Source organism: Garra rufa, chromosome 21 (assembly GCF_049309525.1).
Source record: "Garra rufa chromosome 21, GarRuf1.0, whole genome shotgun sequence".
Lineage (NCBI taxonomy): Eukaryota > Metazoa > Chordata > Actinopteri > Cypriniformes > Cyprinidae > Garra > Garra rufa.
This window is the reverse complement of record NC_133381.1, coordinates 33,167,427-33,191,447: the sequence shown is the minus strand read 5'-3', so window position 1 is coordinate 33,191,447 and position 24,021 is coordinate 33,167,427. Positions and strand designations below refer to the sequence as shown.

At 38.0% G+C, this 24,021-nt stretch overlaps 1 protein-coding gene across 1 annotated transcript in view; it reads left to right on the top strand.

Moving 5' to 3' along the window:
• The first annotated feature begins 5,154 nt into the window (after nucleotides 1–5,154).
• Nucleotides 5,155–24,021, top strand: part of mta1 (metastasis associated 1) — a 73,087-nt gene continuing 54,220 nt past the window's right edge. The window contains exons 1-2 of the mRNA XM_073826818.1: nucleotides 5,155–5,434; nucleotides 22,649–22,716. Of these exons, the coding sequence (XP_073682919.1) occupies nucleotides 5,407–5,434; nucleotides 22,649–22,716 (96 nt within the window). The 5' untranslated portion in view covers nucleotides 5,155–5,406. The remainder of the gene's footprint in view (nucleotides 5,435–22,648; nucleotides 22,717–24,021) is intronic.

Genomic DNA, 24,021 nt, shown 5'->3' with positions numbered 1-24,021 from the left:
GAAGAGGCTAAATCTTTGTAGTTGTGTATGCAGGGAAAGTATAATTATAAACTGGCTTTCGAGACTTTGAGCTTATTCCAAGGCTAGAGAACAAATAAATAAAACAGGATTTGGACTTCAGTTTATAAAAATCTGGTTTAGTGACTGTCAACCAGTGTTTAGACTACTGGCTCAGAACTTAAACAGACTTAGAAACTACCACATTTCTTTATTATGTATCAGAAGACGCTTCAGGCTGAAAGACAGCTTTTGTATAATCTTTTGGTAGTCATTAAAAACATCTTTACTAGCTCCACAGCATAACCTCTCCATTAGGCTTTTCACACTCGTTAACCCAGAGTCACTTTTAAGCTTCAGTTAATGTAATCCTACAGGTTTTCTTGTTCCACGTATCACATTGTACACCTTGAAAGTGGTTAAAGAAGTGTTACAAATGTTAATGAAGTGAGGATAAAAGTGGCCTTAACCTGATTAATAAAATAAGCTTCATAATAAAAAAGTGAAAAGCCTAGTTAATAATGACAATGTTATGACGGGATAGTTAAGGGGCCTACTGGAGAGACTAGCATTCACAACATAACCAACTATGCTAATTTTTTCAACACTGAATCCATCATTTATGCCACAATCCCTAGCTGCTTCCAATATCATACACTATCTGAACATCTACTGCATTTCAATAAAAACTTACTTTGCGATCGTTAAAAAAAAGTGCTATGAATGTATGTAATATGAATGAAATTCATATTACTTTTCAGGCCTCATGGGAATATGAGAATCCATCAGAGAGGCGCTTCTTGGCGTAAGTAGCAGCCTAAGTCATCCAGTTATTTTTTTATGAAGACTATAAATTTGGACATACTATTCTTTTCATATACTTTCTTTGCCTATTATATGGTAAAGAATTCAGACGATATATGTCTCTACTATAGCTATGTTTACACTGGGGCATTTTAGTTTTAAAACTCATAACTTTTGCTACGTTTACGCCTGTCATTTACACTACTCAAGCATTTTCGACCCTCAAAAAAGAAGACTTTCGAAAACACTGCAGACCCCATTTTAGGCCCTGTTTACTGCCGTCTATACTTGCGTTTTCGCTTTGTTTTAGAAACGATCTGCATCCACACTACACAACCGAAAATGCATCTCATATGACCATTCATAATGAGAATGTGGGTAGCCACACCATCGTTTTAAAAAGTCTTCATTTTGGTCTATTTACACTGAAACGCAACCCCAGAGTTTTCAAACTACGTGTAAATGGAACAAAATGGAGACCTTTGAAACCATGGCGTGGCTGCCCACATTCGCTCTGCGGATCCTTGATTGCCGTGTAAACAATAGCATCTTGCTCATTATAAATAGTCATGTGACATGCGTTTTCGGTTGTGTAGTGTGGATGGAGATTGTTTATGAAACGCAGTGAAAACACCAGTGAAAACAGCGCTTTCAGCATCTGAAAAATGATAGACGAATATACTTTAATTTACTTCCCTAATATTTCTCTTGTGCGCCGAACATAGTGGGGAAAAAATAAAAAGAAACGTATTTTGTGTAGGCTGCTAAGGGTTGTTTTTGAAAGTCTGTGTTTAAAATAAAGCTCTTAATTTTCATTGATGACTATTATTAGGGGCTAAGAAAGTCTTAATTATGATTTCATAACAAATTGGGGACTAAAAGGCAAGAATTGTGATGAAATTTTATAAGGCTATCCATTGAATAAATATAAGCGCTGCACGTTTCAAAGTCAGCTGCAGCGCTGCTTTGTGTACCATTCTAATAGCGCCTCCTGCTGGAAGAGAATGATCTAACCTGAAACAGGCCGGACTGGTGCTGCTTTCTTCATACCCCGGTATGAAGTAGCATGTAAAAAAAGAACAACAGACTACCTGTCGGTATACAGTGTGGAATTAATAGCTATCTTGCTAGCACTGGAATGGGTGGAAGGCAATATTCAGAGCAAAGAGATTGTTATAGCATCAGATAGTCTGTCAGCATTAACCAGCATTCAGTTTGGAAAGGTATCATGTAGACAAGACCTCATATATAGAATTCTCTATTTACTCCTCACACTTCATAATAAGAAAATAATGGTATCTTTCCTTTGGGTTCCTGCCCATGTAGGGGTGGAAGGAAATGAAATAGTGGACACACTAGCAAAAAACTCTGTAAAGCATGAGGTAGTAGATGTACAAGTACCAGTAAGTAGAGCAGAGGTTAAAACTATTATAAGAAAGTACATACTCAAAATATGGCAGTATTATTGGGACGTAGCAGATACAGGGCGTCATTTATACAATATTCAAAAACAGGTAGTCACAAATACGAAGATGGGCAGGAGCCCAAGGGAGGAGATGGTAGTATCGCGCCTAAGAATGGGTCATACTGGTTTAAATGCAACATTGTACAAAATAAGGAAACATCCCACTGGGCTATGCAGTCACTGTAATGCACAAGAGACAGTAAAACATATACTATTAGAATGCAAAAATTATGAGGATGATAGGGCAGAATTAAAGACACAAATCAAAGAACAAAATATGACACTTGAGTATATATTGGGAAATACATCTGGGAAAGTGCACAAGGTATTAATAAATTACCTTAAAAATACTGGGTTAATTGAAAGAATTTAAAATGAGTATGCAATCCAAGGAGTTTTTTTTTTTTTTTTTTTTTTTTTTTTTTTTTTTTATGTATATATATATATATAATTTAGTTTAAGTTTCACTGTCCTCAACGCCATTCTACTGCCCACACTCCAGTCTAGTAGGTGGCGGTAATGCGCCTTTTAAGTGAGGTGCCAACCGCCATAAAACCTGAAAGAAGAAGAAGAAGAAGAAGAGAATGATCTGACATTTTCAATCAGCTTGTTCGTCTGCTGTTGTCAAAAAGATCAATGTAAAAAAATCAATCCATGGTTTTAGGCAGCAAACACGTAGAGTTGTAAATGTGAACTGATGGATCGACAAGACAATGTGTTATACAAATTTAGAAGAAATCTTTTTTGTTTTGTGAAACCTGCATCTGAATTGTAAATCATGCTTTTTACAGTCATTTTATTTATTTATTTATTTTTTGTTCAGGTCTTTAAAAAGGTATTTAAACATCTTTATGATTTTTTTTTTTTTGTTCAGGTCTTTAAAAAGGTATTTAAACGTCTTTATGAATTTTAAATGTCTTAAATAAATTTAAGATAAAATATGCTGCAGATACCCTGGTCTAGCGAAAAACATAAATAGTTTTTTATATATAATTGTCCGGACCTAGGCTGGTGAGCAGGGTTCATTACTGGACCTTGAGCCGTTTTAGTTGAAGACCCCTGCACTAGTGTAAACAGGGCCTAAAATGGGGTCCGCAGCATTTTCGAAAGTCTCTGTTTTCGAGGGTCAAAAATGGCAGAGTAGTGTAAACCACAGGCGTAAGCATAACAAGTTATGCATTTTTAAAACGAAAACGCACCGGTGTAAATGTAGCATTAGTGTACACGGATCAAAATGGAGACCTTTGAAACAATGGCGTGGCTGTCCACATTCACTCTGCATATCCTTGACGGCCGGGTAAACAATAACATTTTCGGTTGTGTAGTGTGGACAGAGATTGTTTCTGAAAAGCAGTGAAAATGCCAGTGTAGACAAGGATCGTTTTCATTTTACAACGCCATTTTAAACCGAAAACGCACTCGTATAAACAGGGCCTAAAAGAGGTTTGCAGCGTTTTCAAAAGTCTCCGCTTGTGAGGGTCGAAAACGCCAGGCAGAACCATAGCAAAAGTTATGCTTTTCAAAGCGAAAACGCACTAGTGTAAACATAGCCTCAGTGTAAACGGATCAAAATGGAAACCTTTGAAACAATGGCGTGGCTGCCCACATTCGCTCTGCGGATCCTTGATGGCCGTGTAAACAATAGCATCATGCTCATTATGAATGGTCATGTGACATGCCTTTTCGGTTGTGTAGTGTGGACGGAGATCATTTCTGAAACACAGTGAAAACGCCAGTGTAGATGAGGATCGTTTTCATTTTAAAATGCCATTTTGAAACGAAAATGCACTAGTGTAAACAGGGCCTGAAACAGGGTCTGCAGCATTTTCGAAAATCTCTTTTCAAGGGTCAAAAACACTGGAGTATTGTAAACGACAGACGTAACCGTAGCAAAAGTTATGCATTTTAAAACGAAAACGAACTAGTGTAAATATAACCTCAGTGTAAACGGATCAAAATGGAGACCTTTGATAAGATGGTATGGCTGCCAACATTCACTCTGCATATCCTTAATGGCCGTTTAAACAATAACATCATTCTCACTATGAATGGTCAAATAACATGCGTTTTCGGTTGTGTAGTGTGGACGGAGATTGTTTCTGAAATGCAGTGAAAACAGCAGTGAAGACGAGCATCTTATAACCAGGGTCTAAAACGGGGTCTGCAGTGTTTTCGGAAGTCTCTGCTTTCGAGGTTCGAAAACGTCAGACATAAATCCAATGTTTTTTTAATGCAAAACCTCTGCAAACTGAGGAAAGACTATATTTGCCTGGTTGAAAAAAAATTAAATTAAAAGCAAAGCAATGCAAAACAACACAACATGAACTAGGTCTAACCTTAAAAAAAGCTGGTCTTTGATTAGACAGTTACAAGTTCAAATTCTCGTTCATTGTTTTCCAGATAAAACGCATACTAAGGACTGTGTTTAAAAACAAAGCAAAGCTAAGCAATACAACACAAAAAACAGAGATTTAACTCTGAAAAAGAATTATTCTAGTCATTCTAACATCAAAGCAACTTTATACCCACACCTTAGCAACATGGCCCAGCCAAATCTAAGCACCAGAATACTATAAAGACATAGGATGGTCTCTTTGGACTCCAACATTGTGATAGCACCTTTTCACATTTTCTTCAAGTTCTTCTTGTTAGTCTTTTCTAAAGAGGAAATCTTTCCGTGTCCTGCTATACCACTTTATGTCTTTGTTTCCAACTCAGTCTGAGAGCAACAGTTGTTTATTTGTTTCATTTCGCCTCTAGTGGGTCCAAAGTAGTACAGCAATGGCTCGGTCATTTGAAGTAGGCGGGGAAACGCGAGTGATGCTGCCCATACAGACCCCCTTCCCCTCCCTCTCCCGCTCTCTCCAGCCCCGTGGCCCGAGTCTCCGCTCCAGAGTAAGGATCCCGCTTTGTTGGGAAGGTGTTCCTAAACACGCGGGTGATTCTGAACGCGATCGCTCACACTGCCCCGTGGAACGCGGCTGCATTAAAAATATGTGCACTGTCTCTTTAAGATCCCTTCGCTGGTCCGTTTCGTATTGATCAATCCACCATTTTCCAGCGCACAGCACTCAGCGGCGGCGGCGGCGGCGAAGAGAGAAAGCCCTACCTGGAGACGCCAGGCAGGACCGGGGGCAGTCATGGCAGCCAACATGTACCGGGTCGGAGGTAAGAGATCACGCTTGGTAAAAAAAAATGTCGTGCCCTTTTTTGTGTGTCGCTCTCGTCATGCTTTTTCGCAACAAGGCTTAGCAGTTTTAGGTTTGTCCTTCCTCTTTTATTTTGTAAAGTACTGTAGGACTAGAGTGAGAGGATGATGATGGTGATAGCGAACAGCGAGATGAAGAGGAACACTCTCGTTTCGGGACCCCGAGAATGTTTTTACTACTAACTGGCGCTACATTAATTGCCGTTAGCATGATGTAGCGTGTGCGAGTGTCATTGAGTGTTAGTAACAAGCGGGTAACTCTCAAATTTACACTGAAGAGACGCGTTTGAGCTTTTAAAGTTAAAGTTTGAGCAGCACGCCTTACTTAAGACACTGTGACGGGTCGGGAACACTCTGTATTAACGGAAGAGGATGGTACGGTGTCAAATCTTTGTCTTGCAATTGACTTTTACAGATATTGGATGCAATAGATGGAGGGAGAAAGTTTTGGCACATAGACGTAAAGCCAGTAGATTGAGTCCAGTGCTCATGGAGAAGCTTTAGTGTATGAAAGGATGAAAAATATAGGATGTAGACTGCGTTGTGTCAAAGAATGAACTTAATTGAGATTATATTCTCAAATTGGTCTATTTTCATGAAGAAAGAAGATGCCAATAATGCACAGCTGTTATTATAAATATGGGTCACATTTAAAAGGGGTTCACAATTATCTGTAATTACCTGAATTATCTATTATGGCTGAAGCTAAGGTACGAACGACTATTTAAAGGAACAGTTTGCTCAAAAATACAACCTGTGCCATTAACTCACCCTCATGATGTTTTAAACCTTTATGACTTACACAGAACACAAAAGGAGATGTTAGGCATGACAGCCTCAGTCTCCATTCAATTGCAGTGAAAGTGAATGGTGACTGAAGTGGTCGTTCTGCAGAAGAAATAAGATGCCAGAAGTTTCATTTTGGAGTTATCTATCCCTTTCATTGATTGCGTTTGGCTCAGGAACTGATTCCCTGTTGGTATCACTTATCCATTAGGATCCCGGCTATGCTGATTTAGGGCGAATGAATGTGTGCTTACAGTGTCCAATGTGTAATTATTGGTATAATGAGAGTATTTGGCTTTGGAAGTTTACTCTCGAGGCAGGGGAGCTGATGAACTTGGTCTTACCTGAAGAAAAGCTGAGCTTTGATCAAGAGTGATGCGAGTGCATTTACACTATTTTGGTTTACAGATTTGTTCAGCAACCCAGCACTTCTTGAATTATTTTTTTATGCATGGATGTTTCTGTTGAAGCCTTTTTTTGATGTGTGAAGTATGCTGTATACAGTATTCAAATGTTTTGTGTTTATCTACTGCATTTGTAACCCTGGACCACAAAACCAGTTTGAAATTAGCACGGGTGTATTTGTAGCAATAGCCAACAGTATGGGTCAAAATTGTTGATTTTTCTTTTATGCAAAAAAATCATTAGGATATTAAGTAACAATCATGTTCCATGAAGATATTTTGTAAATGTCCAACCGTAAATATATCAAAATTAAATTTTTGATTAGTAATATGCATTGCTAAGAACTTAATTTGGACAATTTTAAAGGTGATTTTCTCAATATTTAGATTTGTTTTGCACCCTCAGATTCCAAATTTTCAAATAGTTGTATCTTGACCATGTTTAAATCTCTCTTTTTTTTTTTAAATTGACCCTTATCACTGGTTTTGTGGTCATAATTGTGAATATAATGCTCTTGATTTAAGTTCAGTTGCAAAACTGCAGAAGAAAAGTTAAGTAATATCTGCCAAAATTGTTACCATCTCTTAAAGGAATAGCTCAAATAGTTCCCAAAAATGAAAATTATATAATTTTCTTGTTGTTCCAAACCTGCAAGTCTTTTTTTGAACATTAAGATATTCTCTCATAATTTTGTCCATCCATTGAAATTGCAAGCAAACTAAACTTTGATGCTTCAAAAAAGTTTGTCAAAACATTGTAAAATGAATCCATAGTGGTTTAATCCAAGTCATTTTAGGAGACACAGTTGTTTCACATGATGCACAGATTTAATTTAGCATTTTATTTAAATAAAAACATTGATCAGTGTTAAAAAATACTTGCTTGTCAAACAAGAACTGATGACATGATTTTCATTTTCCTGTGAACTATTCCTTTAGAACGTTTTTATCTTTTAAGGTTTTAACTATTACATAATTAAACTTGATCATGTGACAACAGTGTCGCAAATGGTAAGCATTGACAAATCCATTAAAAAATACAGTGTCAGGTCTGTACTACTCAGTATGCAGTGCACTATATTCTAATCAGGCTGCTGTTCTCACTGGATATCCTGTACAGGGATGAATCACAGATTTGTGAATGCGTTTGTCCAGGACTTTAAGATCATTGCGTAAATATCTGTTACTCTGTTACACGCTCCTCCCCGTGTTTGCAACATCTTTGGCTGCTGAGGCTGAAAATGGCCCCAGGCGCTCCATCCAGCAGAGAGTCTCCAAGGGCCTCCATACCTCTGGCTACTGCATCACCTGATACATATCGACATCTCCTGCTCTCTCTCTCCATTCCTCTTTCTCTCTCGTTGCTCTAGCATGGACCGAAAGAAGCACATTGACCAACCTCGGATTGGAACAGAGCCAGTTTTGCACTATTTTACACCTCCGTGTTCAGACCTCTGCTGTGCACCCTACGCTTAGCGCAGCCGTACTAATAGCTGATTGCTGAAATGCGCCATAACTATCATTTGGATCTCGTTAAAGCAGCCCCGACACCTTCCCGCGTCGAAGCGCTCAGAACTCTCCTGATGCCTCCAATACAATCATCGTTTCCCTTTGAGTGGATTTTAGGGTATTGAATTTGGAAAGCAAAGCCGTAATGGTTAAAACAATGCCCTGTGAGGGAGAAACAAAGCCTTAGCGTTGCTTTCCTCCTTTGTCCTCCCTCACACTTGATGGAGAAGGTAGTCGGCCTGAATTCTCTCTCATTGAGCTAACGGCTTTTCTCTGGCTCTCTTTTCTTCTCCCAGAAGGGAGGCTTCTCCTAGACTCCAGCATAGAATAAATGTGCCAAGAAAATCAGAGGGAAAAAAAATTCAAAACAGACCACCATGAACAGCCACAGAAATGATGGAAATGGGCTGAATCACATTGCGATTGGTGGCATTGAACTCGGCTGCCTTAGGGACGGGCCAGGTTTGAACATGGAGCCATGAATGAGAAACGTGAGCCAGTGGGCAGAGATAGACGGTGTTTGGGAAGCTTTGCCAGGTGTTCGCTATCTCTAATATGTGTCCGATCCGTGCGGGTGTTCGCCTGCGGTTGGTCATGGGAGTACTTGATGTATGATGCTACGAAGCAAGTGGATTTCAGATTTTTCTGTCTGGTGCAGTAGCCGTAGCCTATTATGTAGTACAGTTTGAAAATGCATTTTGTTCCCCATCCACCTTGGGGAAAGTGTGGTTTCTTTGAAAGTTTTGTTTGTGCAGAAGTGAGTCTAGTAGAATCTTCTTTAGATTACAGCAATCTGTGCTTGCAGAACTTCACATAAGGGTCAATGATGAGATACTCATTGGGTTGGGATTTCTATTCATGTATTCAAAATGCAATTCATAATGCAGTAACTTGAATACACCTCTTCTATGATGAGCATGTGTTTTTTTTTTTTTTTTCTGAATTTAAGGTATTTTGTATTTTTGGAGTGGGGTGATACAACAGTCATTGAAGCAGCCATTTGGCATAATCTTTTATTATTGTTATTTCATAGAAAAATATTTGAACTGCTGCTTTACTGCTTATTAGGATTTGAAACAATTGATTGATATTGGCTGAAAAGTCAAAATCATGCTGGAAAAAAACCCTAAACAGGAAATTTTATTTTAGACAGGCACTTTCTAAATTTCTCATTTCCTAATAATTTACTCACCCCTATGTCATCTAAGATGTTCATGTCTTTCTTTCTTCAGTCGAAAAACAAATTAAGGATTGAAAATCCTTTTTTGAGGAAAACATTCAAGGATTTTTCTCCACTTATTGGACTGCAGTGGGGGTCAGCAGGTTAAAGGTCCAAATCTCAGTTTTAAAGCAGCTTCAAAAGCCCCTACATGATCCCAGCTGAGGAATAAGGGTCTTGTCTAGAGAAACGATCAGTCATTTAAAAAAAAAAAGAAGTGTATAATAAACCAACAAATGCTCCTCTTGTACTAGCTCTTCGTCAACAACTTTATGCGTTACGTAATCATGTTGGAAAGGTCACGTGTGGTTAGTTCTTTGTCTGTGTACTCTGGTTCAAAAAGGCAGGGTAGGGCGAAAAACTCAGTTTCTTCTTCTCCTCCAACTTTAAAATTGTCTGACATCGTTGTTTTACCTTCAATGTAAAGGGCGTTTGACTTTCTTTGCACGTTCTCTTTGTAAACACTGGGTTGGTCCTACCAACGTTACTACGTAATATGTGAAGTCCTGGACACGGAGCTAGTGCAAGACAAGCATTTGTGGTTAAAGTATCTACTTTTTTTTTTTTTTAGAAATTGACTGATCGTTTTGCTAGATAAAAACCTTTATTCCTTGGCTGGGATCGTGTAGAGCCCTTTGAAGCTGCATTGAAACTGCAATTTGGATCTTCAACCCGTTGATCCCCATTGAAATCCACTATATGGAGAAAAATGCTGGAATGTTTTCCTCAAAACTTGAATTTCTTTTTGACTGAAGAAACTGGTGTCTTACTGGTGTTTGTAAATTAGAGGGCCAAATAGGGAATTCAAGGCTGCCCAGGTGAAAAACAAGTGCACTTCTATAATGTAATTAAAGTGCTCTAATTTCACGCACTGATTTTGTTTAATATACTAAAAATTTTAAGAACATCTCTAAGTGTTCTCAAATGTGCTATTTTGGGAGACCATGAATATGAACTAAAATGTGCTTTTGACATATTTTATCTGTATTAAAATGTATTTAATTACCACTTGTAGTACACTTGAACCCATCTTTCATACAATAGTACACTCAAGTGTACTACAAGTGGTAACTAAATACAGTATGTTAAAAGCACATTTTAGTTCATATTCATGGTGTGCCAAAATAGCACATTTGAGTACACTTAGATGTTCCAGAACAAAAATGTACAGATAATTTACACTCCTCATTGTCATCTGAGATGTTAATGTCTTTCTTACTTCAGTGATAAAAAAAATAGTTTCTTGAGGAAAACAATTTAGGAATGTTCTCCATATAGTGAACTTCTAAGTTTAAACTCCCAGAATGCAGTTTAAATGCAGCTTCAAAGGGCTCTAAACAATCCCAGCTGAAGAATAAGGGTCTTATCTAACAAAACGATTGTACTTTGGTTATTTTCTAAAAAAAAAAAAAAAAATCTATATACTTTTTAACCTCAAATGCTCATCTTGTCTAGCTCTGCGATGTGCATATGTACTCTGGTTCAGTACGGTTAGGGTATGTCGAAAAACCCATCTCATTTTCTAATCCATCTTCAAAATCATCCTGCAAAGGGCGTTTGACCTTCTTTGCACGTTCACTTTGTAAACACTGGGTCGGAGAAAATGATATGGGAGTTTTTTGACCTAACCTAACTGTATTGAACCGGAGTATGCATGTGCGTCGCAGAGCTAGACATAACGAGAATTTGAGGTTAAAAAGTACATAAATTGTAATTTTTTTTATTTATTTATTTTATATTTTAAACAACGAAACGTTTTGCTGGATAAGACCTTCATTCCTCGGCTCGGAATTGTTTAAAGCCAAAATGCAGTTTAAATGCATCAAAGGGAAGTTCAAACTTGCGCACACCGTAGAAGTCCTCTATATGGAGCAAATTTCCTAAATGTTTTCCTCAAGAAACATAATATCTTTACGACTGAAGAAAGAAAGACGTGAACATCTTGGTTGACAAGGGAGTGAGTAAATTATCTTTTAATTTTTGTTCTGGAAGTGAACGTCTCCTTTAGGAATTACTGAAGAATATTTTTTAGTATATTATTTTCAAAATTAGTGGGTGAAAATAAAGCACTGTAAGTACACTTGTGTTTTTTTTTTGTTTTTTTTTGAAAATTGTGTAATGTATCAAATATATGAAACTAACATGAATTCAAAGAGTACAGTTTTAAGATCTGGTACGTGATATTTTTAAATGATTTTACCATTTCTTTATTGTGGCAATTTATGTATGTTTTTATTTTCCATGAAGATATCAAAACTTAATTTTTGATTAATTTGTAGTATGCATTGCAAACTCAATATTTACATTTTTTTTTTTTTGTACCCTCAGATTGCATTGTTTTAAATAGTTGTATCTTGACCAAGTATTGTCCAATCCTAACAAACCATACATCAATGGAAAGCTTATTTATGCAGATTTCCCCATTAAAAAATTACCCTTATGACTGGCTTTGTGGTCCAGGGTCACAATTGTTATATGAGGATGTATACTGATAATCAATTCCACAGAAGTCAAGTGCAGGATACAGGAAAAAAGTTGGCAGATTCTTCCCAGACCTGGTCATTTGGTCTTCTGACAAAACAGGGCAATAGGGATTGCAATTCTGTAATATTTAAATGCAGGTAATGATGGCATTACAGAAACTGGAAGTTGTCTTTGCAGAGCAAAGCATCAGTCCAGGCCGCTCTGAGCTTTGCAAAGTCCTGAAGCACCTCCCCAGGAGCGGTTATCTCTCTAGTACAGTTGTGTGATTGACAGTTAAAACAGCAAAATTATCATTTATTCAATAGTTCCTCAGCTGGCAGAGACTCTTTAATGAGATGAGTGGAATGGTGTTGTTTCTGAGAAAATGCTCAGAGGATTAGCTAACTAACCAGTTTCTGCCATTACTTTTGCGGTAGTCTTACTTTATGATAAAGTGTTTAAATCGTATTGATTTTTCAAAATTGATTTGACCCTTGATCCGTTAGCACTAAAAAATGCCTGTAAGCAGTTGCTGCATTCGTAGCAAACTAATTCAGGAGTTTTCATTCATTGCTCATTATGCTTTTTTTGCCCTGACAGTGTTTGCACCGGTGTCTTACTCCATGACCTTACTAAGCTCAATACCATGTAATTTCTGTCCTAATGACTGGGACGACCAGTGATACATTTTAGGTTTCTATTTTTGTCACGTTGCACTAGGATATTCCACTAACAGTGAAATCTAATTGGTCCAAATCATACCAGTCAAAATTGATCCCATTTACTTTCTGTTATTTAAAAGAAATAAAGTGTTGCTGTGCTTAAAGTAATTGTCCTTCTTGGCTGTCATCAGCCTTTCGGGTTATTGTTAACCAAATAGCTATTTTGGCATTGTTTGACAGTACACTTGTACTGTTAAAAATCTTGCCAAAAGTTGAAAAGGTCATTTAATCTTTGTTAATATAATAAAGATGATATCAGTATTGGCCAAAATGATCGATTTGATAAATAAGATTTGAGACTCTATATTTCTTGAAATGCTCTCACATGTGAACTTGACCTTCAGCCTGTTCCAGTGAAAAACAAAAACAAAAAACCTTCTCAAAAGCTGGTGCCAGCTGCATTTCACGCTTATTCAAGTCTGGCTTCATTGTGGGACGGAAGACCAGTTTTTACAATCCAATCAATTACCCATGAATAAAAGAAAGTATCAAAATCGAGTGTTTTATCCCGTTTAAATGAAAGTGAATGGTAGTAAATGCCGTTTGATGCTCGCTCTAGTCATCAAATATGCTGTGATTTTTGTCGCTTCATGCTTTTTTGCTTTTAGCGTGGACAGAAAAATGACTTGCTACTGAATACTTGTCACATTGTGGACGTTGTGTCAGGATCTTTGTGTATAGTATATGTAGGTGGGACAATTACAGACCCTGCAATTTAACACACAAAGCCGTGTTCTCGTCCTTTAGAATAGTCTGGTCTAAACAACCATAGAGACGTATAAACACAAACATCACTGCAGAAATCCATAGCTTTTATAGTCTGGAGTCCATTTAAATGCTTTAAAAGCAAATTCATCTGATATCCCTTTGCTGAAAAATTTAGCCAGGAAATATTTAAACATCTCTCAAAAATTGGTTCAAAAACTTAAGTTGCTGGGTTCTGAACAGTTAAACTGAGATTGTTCTTCAGAAAAATCCTCCAGGTCCTGCAGATTCTTCAGTTTTCCAGCATCTTTTGCTGAATGAATCCCGTAATTGATAAATAAAATGGAAAATGTGCACATTTTATATGACATTCAAACGTTTGGGGTCAGTAGGCTGTGAAATAAATTAGTAATTTTATTTAGCAAGGACACATTAAATTAATCAGAAGTGCAGGGATTAAAGTTTCCTGTAGCTAGATCGCATAGAGACCATGCATGAGATGCATGTGCAGGTTAGGATCAGAAATGAATGAATATCAAGGGCAAAACATAACCAAAATGAACATAAATGCCTGCCAAAATACAGATACAGGGGCAAAAAATGCCCCTTGCACCATTAAACAGAATCCCACTGTTTTAAAGAGGATTTGAATAAATGAATAAAATGTGTCAATTGCAGCATTACAGACCACAATATGAAGAGAAAAGCTGTTATTGAAACATCAAAAAAAAAAAAAGGTACAGTTCACCCAAAAAATTTAAATAGTCATTTCCTTCCAAACCCGTTCAACCGCAATGTTAAAAAGCTATGAGCGTCGAAGACACGGAAGAGAAGACGCAGAGCTAGACAAGACCAGCCTTAAAAAGTATATAAATTCTAAATGTTTTTTTTTTTTTTTTTAAGAAAATAACCGATCGTTTCACTAGATAAGACCCTTCTTCCTCGGCCATTTGAAGCGGCATTTAAACTGCATTTTTTAAGTTTAAACTCATGGCACCATAAAAGTCCACTGTATGAAGAAAAATACTGAAATGTTTTCTTCAGAAAACATAATTTCTTTACGACTGAAGAAAGAAACATTAACTTCTTGGATGACAAGTGGGTGAGTAAATGATCTGTACATTTTGGTTCTGAAAGTGAACTTCTCCTTTAAGCCCTCTTCTAGCGATCCCAATGCTCCAAATGGTAATTAAATCTCTAAAATGATCTTTGTTCGTGTATTTTCTGAGAGGAGTACCTTTTTCTTTGCTCACTTCTGGACGTCTGCTGCTGCTTCTCATCACAAGTTGTAGATCTGTTGTTGCAAAGCGCAGCATTCCAGCTTTGAGAATATTCATATTGAATTCTCAATGACATGAGTCCAAACCAGTGAGATATCATTTTAAAACCCATGCTGATGAAAACAAAGCACGTATCTCCCTTTAAAGTACATTATTGTGAAATCTGTCTAGGTGAGATTCACACAAACAATCTGTTATGTCTTACATGAACGTTTAGTTAATGTTTGAGGAAAAATCTGATAACATTATAACATTATATAACATTGTGTAACATTATATTAGTTCCATGCGTTACAGTAGGTCTTAAAGGAGAAGTTCACTTCCTGAATACATTTACAGATAACATACATACACCCTTGTCATCCAAAATGTTCATGTCTTTCTTTCTTCAGTCGTAAAGAAATTGTTTTTTGAGGAAAACATTTCAGGATCTTTCTCCATATAGTGGACTTCTATGGTGCCCTGAGATTGAACTTCCAAAATGTGGCTTCAAACGATCCCAAACGCATTTGTAAACGATCCCAACTGTGGAAGAAGGGTCTTATCTAGCAAAACGATTGGTTATTTATTTATTAATTACAATTCATACACCATTTAACCTTTTTAAATGCGTGTCTTGTCTTGCTCTGCCTGAACTCTACTGTTTTTCCCAGTTAATTTTCACACTTGCCTTTTTTGTTAAGGGTGTTTGATCTTCTTTGCATGTTAACTTTGCAAACACTGGGTTGGTGTTTCTGCAGCGATGTAGGGTGCTTTTAAAATGACTTTTGAAGTTGAGGGAGAAAATAAGATGGAAGTTTTTCGACATACCCTAACTGTTTTGAACGGGAGTTCAGACAGAGCAAGATGAGCATTTGAGGTTAAAAAGTATATAAATTGTAAATTAAAAAGAAAATAACCAATGGTTTCATTAGATAAGACCGTTCTTCGTCGGCTGGGATTGTTTACAAATGCATTTGGGATTGTTTGAAGCCACATTAAAACTGCGTTTTGGAAGTTCAAACTCAGCACCAGAGAAGTCCACTATATGGAGAAAAATCCTGAAAGGTTTTTCTCAAAAAAACCATATTTTCTTTATGACTAAAGAAAGAAAGACATGAACATCTTTGGCTACGTCTACATTAATCCGGATACATTTGAAAACGGAGATTTCGTTTTAAAACGCTCTCCGTCCACACTAGCGTTTCCAAGCGTTTTCCAAAAGATTCTCGTCCACACTGAAACGAAGGAAAATGTCAAATTCGCCTTACTGCGCATGCGTAAAGCCTCCAAAATTATACAGACGTAATAAGTTTTCACGCAATTCTTCTGCCGGGATCATTTACGAAAATATCTCATCCACTGACGCGTCTATATCGCTATATCGCTCATTCATATTTTATCTGAAAAGCAGTTGTCGTCATGTTTTGCAGGACAGCAACTGTGAGTAAATTTTTTGCCATTATTTTAGGACTGTAATTTGAGGAGTGTACAAGGTAAATCTCTTTAGCAGCAGTGTGACAGTGAATAGCACAGGCACAATTACTGCTGTAAACATAGATATCTATTGGTACAATATGCGTCACATGACTAAATATGCGTCATCGTTTTCAAAAGCCTCCGTTTTCACAGTCCACACTACAACGTGAAAACGGCGTTTTCAAATGTATCCACTTTGGAGAGCGTTTTCAAAAAGCTCCGTTTTCCTTGACAAAAACGCCGTCTCGGTGTGGACGGAAGGCCAAAACGGAGAGAAAAAGATGCGTTTTCAAACAAAAACGTATTAGTGTGGACATGGCCTTTGATGTCAAGGGGGTGAGTAATTTATCCATAATTTTTTGTTCTGGAAGTGAACTTCTCCTTTAATATAGCTCTGTCTCAATGTTAATCAAACATTAAAAGAAAAGATGGAATCACTTGTTGCTCTTGATTGAACTACTGTTTATTTGCATCTTTGTTCTTATTTCTAATATCAAAGACAAAACAAAAAAAACAGCTATATTGTGATTAATAATATAGTAATTATTATTAAGAAAAGAATTGGAGGAAAATATGCAACGTTGCTTGGTGATCTTGCTTTGGAATCATCAGAAGCTTTATCTCGATTTTTCTCAAAAACAACTTTGCTGACTATATTGCCTTCATGTTTTGTCCCAACAAGTCATATATTATTTTGAAGGGATTTTAATGGAATTTGCTCATTCTGACTCATTTTACCAGCACTGGTCACATATTATGATCTTTGTCTTTCAGTTCCTGGTTTAAAACCAGCAGTTTTAGGTGTCCGTTCCGGCCCACTGTTGCTTTTTCCTAGGCGGAAAGGCAAGCAGTGGTTCCGTATTGTTGGAGAAGGTGTTGTATAACCCGAATCCCTGAGCCGGAGGCAGGGAGCAAGAATAACCTAAGAGCTGCACTAATGCTCTGTGTATGTGTTTGGCGCATAAGCTTGAATTAACTGCTATTGCCATAGTAACGGATGTCTCGTGGGTCCCGGTCTGATTGTCCTAAGACAGGGATTGAATGGCCTCTGTGCTCTCCGAGGACCTGTGCAGACTGGGGTCTCTGCAGCGGCTGGGACACGGAGACCTCTTCCTCTTAGTCCAACTCAGGGCAGCCCACACTTCCTCAAGTCCATTGCATGTGTTTTTGCATACAATTTTTTGAATACAAATATATTATCCTTAGTATATCCTTAGTTCAGACTTTTTAAAAAATGACTGTTGGCTTGTTTGTTGTATCTCTCGCTCTTTGTCTGTCTCTCTTCACTCAACTTCCTCTGGCCTGGTTAGACTCCCTGCACTTAACTCTCTCTCTCGCTCTCTCTTGCTCACTCTCTTTCTGTCTGTCTTTCTTTCACCCTCAGTCTCAGTAAGGCTCGGCAACATGCACGGATTGGATCACAGGAAATTTGACTGCACTGTGATGTCACAGGCTGTGTTGCGTGCTGATTGGTGGGGGGATGGGGGCACAGCAATTGCTGTGGGCACAGGCAGCCGGAGATGGCAAGAGGGTTGGCAGAAGCTGTGAGAGACAGTGGTGAAGCCTCCAGGTCTTCTGCAAGCTCCTCTCCGGTCTCTTCCTGGTTCTGTGTCTGAGGTTCTGACTCCATGTCGTGGTTTGCTCCGGACCGGGAGGCCTCTGGTAGAACTTGCACTCATTAAATAAGCAGCAGAGAGGTGTGGTTCTAGTCTTACGCATGCACACTGATACATACAGTCAGAAGCACATGGCTGAATAAATCTCAGATGGGGTGGAAGATTCTGGATTTTGAATGTCAGGGGTTCGCAACCTTTTTTTGGTCGTGAACCGAAGTTCTTGAGGTCCTAACAACTACCGAATCTAAGATCTCACAGGAAGCAAATGACAATCGCAAAAATAACAATGCGTTTTACTGTGCGATCAAACTCGTATCATTCATAACTTGCTATTTTTTAGCATCTTTTATAAAACAAGATCTCTTCGTTTTGCTTTATTGCTTGTAGCTGTCTTTAGGATCCCAGTTTGAAAACCTGTTAGAGGAAATTTAGATTTATATTTGGTTATAGTGCAAACAAGATTGCTGAACCTTACTTTACTGAAGTTGCTGCATTTTAAGGGCACTCTGTTAGTGATGGTATATGTTTACCAGTTTATTATGTCCATAAATTCCTATATTTCACAATATTTTTAAGTGCAAGAGAAGCTACAAATATATGTTTTTATTTACTTTTTTTTTTTAAATATACACTACCGTTCAAAGGTTCGAGTTGATCAAAAATAGTAAAAGCAAATATAGTTTCAAATATGATCAGAGGTTAAAAATAATTATTTGTGGAAACTTTGATTAATAGAAAGTTCAGAATAAAGTAATTTATTTAAAATATATAATTTTATAACATTTGTAATGTCTTTGCGGTCATTTTTGATCAAATTAATTCAATGTTGCTAAATTATTTTCTTTTAACCTTTTTTTCTAATCTCAATTATAAAAAATATATACATGTTAAAAATTACCCCATTATTTACTCGCCCTCAAGCCATCCTAGGTGTATATGTCTGTGTTCTTTCAGATGAATTTATTCAAAATGTCCTGGCTCTTCCAAGCTTTATAATGGCTGTGAATGGCTGTTGAGATTTTGAAGCCCAAAAAGTGCATCCATCCATTATGGATTAGAAGTACAAAACCAGTATTTGTAAAGGAAAATGTCGGAGGATTTCGATATAAGTCAGGAGAAGACTGGTTTTCCTTTTGCTTTAAGCAAAAATTGGTTCTTGTGAGAGTAGCATATTCTCACTGGAATCTACGTCGGCCTCTTGAATGTGCATACGACAGTTAGTGGAAGATAGAGATTATGGTTTATAAAGCTTTAAATATGGATATTTTTCTTACACGCATCGATTCACTTCAGAAGGCCTGTATTAACCCTTCGCCGCGTGGAGCACTTTTTATGATGGATGGATGTACTTTATTGGGCTTCAAAATCTCAACAGCCATTCACTGCCATTATAAAGCTCCAAATGCATTCATTTGAAAGAAGAAAGTCAAATACACCTACAATGGCTTGAGGGTGAGTAAATCATGGAGTGTTTTTTGGGGGGTATTTTTGGGTGAACTATACCTTTAAAATTCTGAAGCTAAAAAAATTAAACTCCCCTTTTGGAGTGGACCTGCTGTGTATTCTATGACATTGAATAGATCTGCCTGAAAGTCTGAGCAACGTGCTACAGACCACATGTTTGCAGAACAGCCAGCATGCACTTTTTGGACGAAGAAAAAACAACAAACAGGAACATACTGCCTCCCAGACTTTCCAAGACAGTATTAGATCATTAAAACTGTGTAGAGAAAGTACTAAAACTGCTTCCTGTCCCTTTACAGCCAGTGGTGCCATAGACTGAGTTTATTTGAACTGGACACATGGCCAGCACTGTGTCTACTCCAGGCCTGATGGTATAAAGTGACAGGTGATAAAAGCTATCAGTTACATGTAAATCTAAGTTTGGTCCTAATCAGCTGTGGCTACGAGGAGTGGTTGCATATCGATTGTTTGGTTTCTTTTTCGGTGGTATTGTGCTGCCTACCCAGGATGAAATGTCATTGGTTTGAAAATCCTGCTCCACGTAACACAAAAATCAGATATATTCTAATTGGATTGTATTAACTGACTGATTGTATTACCTTGAAGTCATATTAAAGGAGACCTATTATGCTCCTTTTAACAATATGTAATTGTCTCAGGTGCCCCCATGATGCATTTTGAAAATGCCTTTTTTGAGTGGAAGCAGAAACATGCTGTTTTCATGCATGTCTTTAAATCCAAATGAGCTGCTGCTACCCGCCCCTTTTTCTAGAATAAGGCTTCTCCTTTACACCTCAAATACTCTGCTAAAAACTAGGGCCAGGACTTTAACGCGTTAATTTAGATTAATTAATTACACAAAAATAACGCGTTAATTTTTTTTAACTCATTTTAATCGCACTTATTTTTGCACTGCGGAACGTTTCTCACTGGATAAGTTTCGGCGGACCGATTATACTGGAGCACCAACTAGCGTTCAGACAAAAACAAACCACAGTGAACATGGGCAAAGAAGCTGATGAGACCGCTTTGGTTGGCCCTGTGGATGGGAAATTTTTTTATAAAAAAACGAATGGATGAAAGCGTCGATAAGAGCATGGTTGTGTGCAAGCTACGCAACAAGGAATTCGCATCTCACCGCAGGACATCGAGCCTATTGCTACACTTAATGGCAATATTGCACTGGTCTGTTGGACTTGGTTGAACAAAAATAAACAATATTTTGTTGCTTAAGCTTATGTATTCAGTCATTCAATGGTATAATTAAAAATCCATATGAAAAAAATCTTACTCCTCACTGTTCTCAGGTCAAATATTTATATGCGATTAAAATGCGATTAATTTCGATTAATTAATTACAAAGCCTCTAATTAATTAGATTAATTTTTTTAATCGAGTCCCGGCCCTACTAAAAACATCAGTTTAGTTTTGATTATCATCTTTATTGTGCTAAAATCCTACGTTTTAAACCATATTAGTTTAAACTTCTGATATGGGTTTTCTAAACACACACATCTGAAGCGAACGCACGGAAAGCAGCTGACACACGGCATGTGAGTACTAAACTAAGTTCTCTTTCATGTCTTTTTGCGCTTAAACTGTCGAATACACGCAAGTTTATGTTAAAAACACACAGGAGTTACAAAAACAGTTGGTTATGTCTGTAAAGGTAAACAGTCGGGAAAGAAATTGCATGTTTATATTAGATCTGTGTGGCAGCAGTGTAATATACAGTAAATAAATCAGTAAATCCACTGCTATCTTGTCTCCTCTGAGACTGGGACTCTAAATAGTGCTCTGTGCTCATCTATGCAGCCAACAACAGAACAGTTAGCATGCTTTGCTCGTATTTTTGCGACCGCGTTAGAACTGGTACATCAATGACGCTTGAGAAAACAAAATGCCTGCACCATGGTAAGATCCCCTTACCACGTCACGCCACGTTACTTGTTTTTTCACATTATTGCAGAAAAAAGCTTACCAAAAAATGTACTTTTCACGTTTTCTGGGTTAGTAGATGCACCGGGGACCTGATTATAGCACTTAAACATGGAAAAATTTTGATTTTCATGATATGTCACCTTTAATGTTGTGGTTTTAATTTGGTGTTTTCAGTCTCTATTCATAAAGAGAATATCACATTTGTAACAGACAACCTACGTAATGACAATTCTGTCATTTACACATCCTCTTGTTGTTCCAAACCTGTATGCATTTTTTTTATTCTGCTGAACACTTGTTATATTGAAAAATGTTAGTAACTAAACCGTTTCGCTTCCCATTGACCTCCATTGTACAGACAAAAAATATAATAGAAGTCAGTGGGAACCGAAACTGTTTGGTTGTCAACATTCTTCATAATATCTAGTTTTGTGTTCAGCAGAATATAAAAAAGCATTTGAGTTGACTATCTGTTTAAGATGCTGTCGTCAGAGCTGACTTATTAAGCTGCAGATATGTGCATTGCAAGTTCAAATCTGACTTGCCTTATATCTCATGCCCTTTCTATCATGCTATCATTCTCATCTTTTTATTCTCCTCAAAAGTGGCAAAAATTAAAAAAAGGTTCTAGGACAGTGCTGTATTTCAAAGCCAAAGTTTATAATTCCCGAAGTGTAGTGCCGTCTTGTTTTTTTGCCCTTTAAATTCTCAGGAAAATCATCCATTTTGATGTATTAGTAAACAGACTTCTCTCTGAAACGGGAACTGTAGGCTCACATGGCTGTGTTACCAAACACTGAGTTTGCAGACGTGTATTTGCCAGACTTGATGTTCTGGTCCCCCCGCCCCCACCCCACCAAACCATGGGATTACTGTGGTAGCGTGTGTGTATGTGTATGCCGTCTGCTGTACGCGGGGTGTAATCTGCCAGAGGTCCTGGCGCGCACAGGGTTAAGACCAGGCACCCCACCAAGCCTGAGGCCTGCGGGGGACGTCCCACAGAGCCGTAAGCCTGCACAAAGCCCACACGCCCTGGAGCAAGGCCAAAAGCACACGCACAGAACACAAACACGCACAAATACATCGGGAAAGGAGGGCTGACACAAGAAAGAAAGAACTGAGACAATTGGTAGGAGGGTCAATGGCAGAAGTGGGGCTGTGATAAAAGAATCTTTTAAAAATGTAGTTTAAAACATGTGACGTTCTTTATTTAAATTCTGTATTTCTTTTTTTTTGGTAAAAAAAAAAAAAAAAAGAGCATCACTTCTGTTCTGTTTGGGTTTAATGGTGTTTTGCTCGTGATAGTCCTGATACTGGCATGTCGTTTGGTGCCAGTCAAAAGTGGACGTTGAAGGTTATGTATGAGGTTGAGTTACAAACGCCATAGCATTCAGTGTCGACGCATTTGTTTTCAAGTGCTGTTGTTGGGGAACTCGCCAAAAGGCAGCGGCGCTCCTGTCATGTATCCCGGCGGAGAATGCTCTGTTTAGTCTCTGAAACAGTCCGGTAAGCCTCAGCAGGTGTGAGAGCGTGACAGGAGATGCTGCCTGTCGCTGACAGGCTGTAGGTGTGTGAACACTAACGGTTGTTTCTTTCTCTCCTCACAGATTATGTTTATTTCGAAAACTCCTCCAGTAACCCACTGCTGATCAGACGAATAGAGGAACTCAACAAGGTAAGTGACAAACGAGTGAGTGTGTGTGTGTGTGTGTGTGTGTGTGTGTGTGTTGCTAAAAGCCAATCGAACACTACAAGACAGAAGCTGGTCACCCTTATGTCTGCGACAAAAAGCCTGGATTGTATCCAAGTCGCAGCATTCTTGTAGTATACACACTTGTTAGCGAATATAAGCAAATAGCAATGCAATTGCAAGAGAGTGGAAAAATCTTAAAGAGCAGGTCATGTGGGTTTTCGAAAAATACCTTTTAAACAGTCTGCAAAGTTGTTAATCAAGAAAGTACATGATAAATAAATACATTGTCTCTCAAAAGAAAGTCGACTCTAAGCCGCCTAAACGAGTTGTCGTATTTTCGAATCTTCTGCCTGTTACCGATATACGTCACTAGGTATCACATTAGTAAAATCCTGCCTACCCGTGAAACACGAACACTCTGACCTGCCCTCAAGCACTTCCGCTAGTTAGTGTGTTTACATCATGTCGAGAAGAATGTCTCTCAAAAGAAAGAGTCGGCTCTAAGCCGTCTTAACGAGTCGTCATATTTTCTAATCTTCTGCCTGTTACCGATATACGTCACTAGGTAACACATTAGTAAAATCCTGCCTACCCATGAAATATGAACACTCTGACCTGCCCTCAAACACTTCCGCTAGTTAGTGTGTTTACATCATGTCGAGAAGAATGTCTCTCAAAAGAGTCTGCTCTAAGCCGTCTTAACGAGTCGTCATATTTTCTAATCTTCTGCCTGTTACCGATATACGTCACTAGGTAACACATTAGTAAAATCCTGCCTACCCATGAAATATGAACACTCTGACCTGCCCTCAAACACTTCCGCTAGTTAGTGTGTTTACATCATGTCGAGAAGAATGTCTCTCAAAAGAGTCTGCTCTAAGCCGTCTTAACGAGTCGTCATATTTTCTAATCTTCTGCCTGTTACCGATATACGTCACTAGGTATCACATTAGTAAAATCCTGCCTACCCGTGAAACACGAACACTCTGATCTGCCCACAAACACTTCCGCTAGTTGGTGTGTTTACATCATGTTGAGAAGACGCTGTGAAAGCAAGTTTGTTTTGTTTTCATTGCCGAAAGATGCTGTGAAGAATTAATGGTTAAAATTATTTCTTTCCACAATACCACAGCAATAGAATTCGAACCTTTTGTTGTGTGCTCATCATTTTACAGAGGACTGCTTCTCTAATCTAATCTAATATTTTTTTTTAAAGGGGTCATCGGATGCCTATTTTCCACAAGTTGATGTGATTTTTTTTAGGGTCCTAATGAGAAGTCTATAACA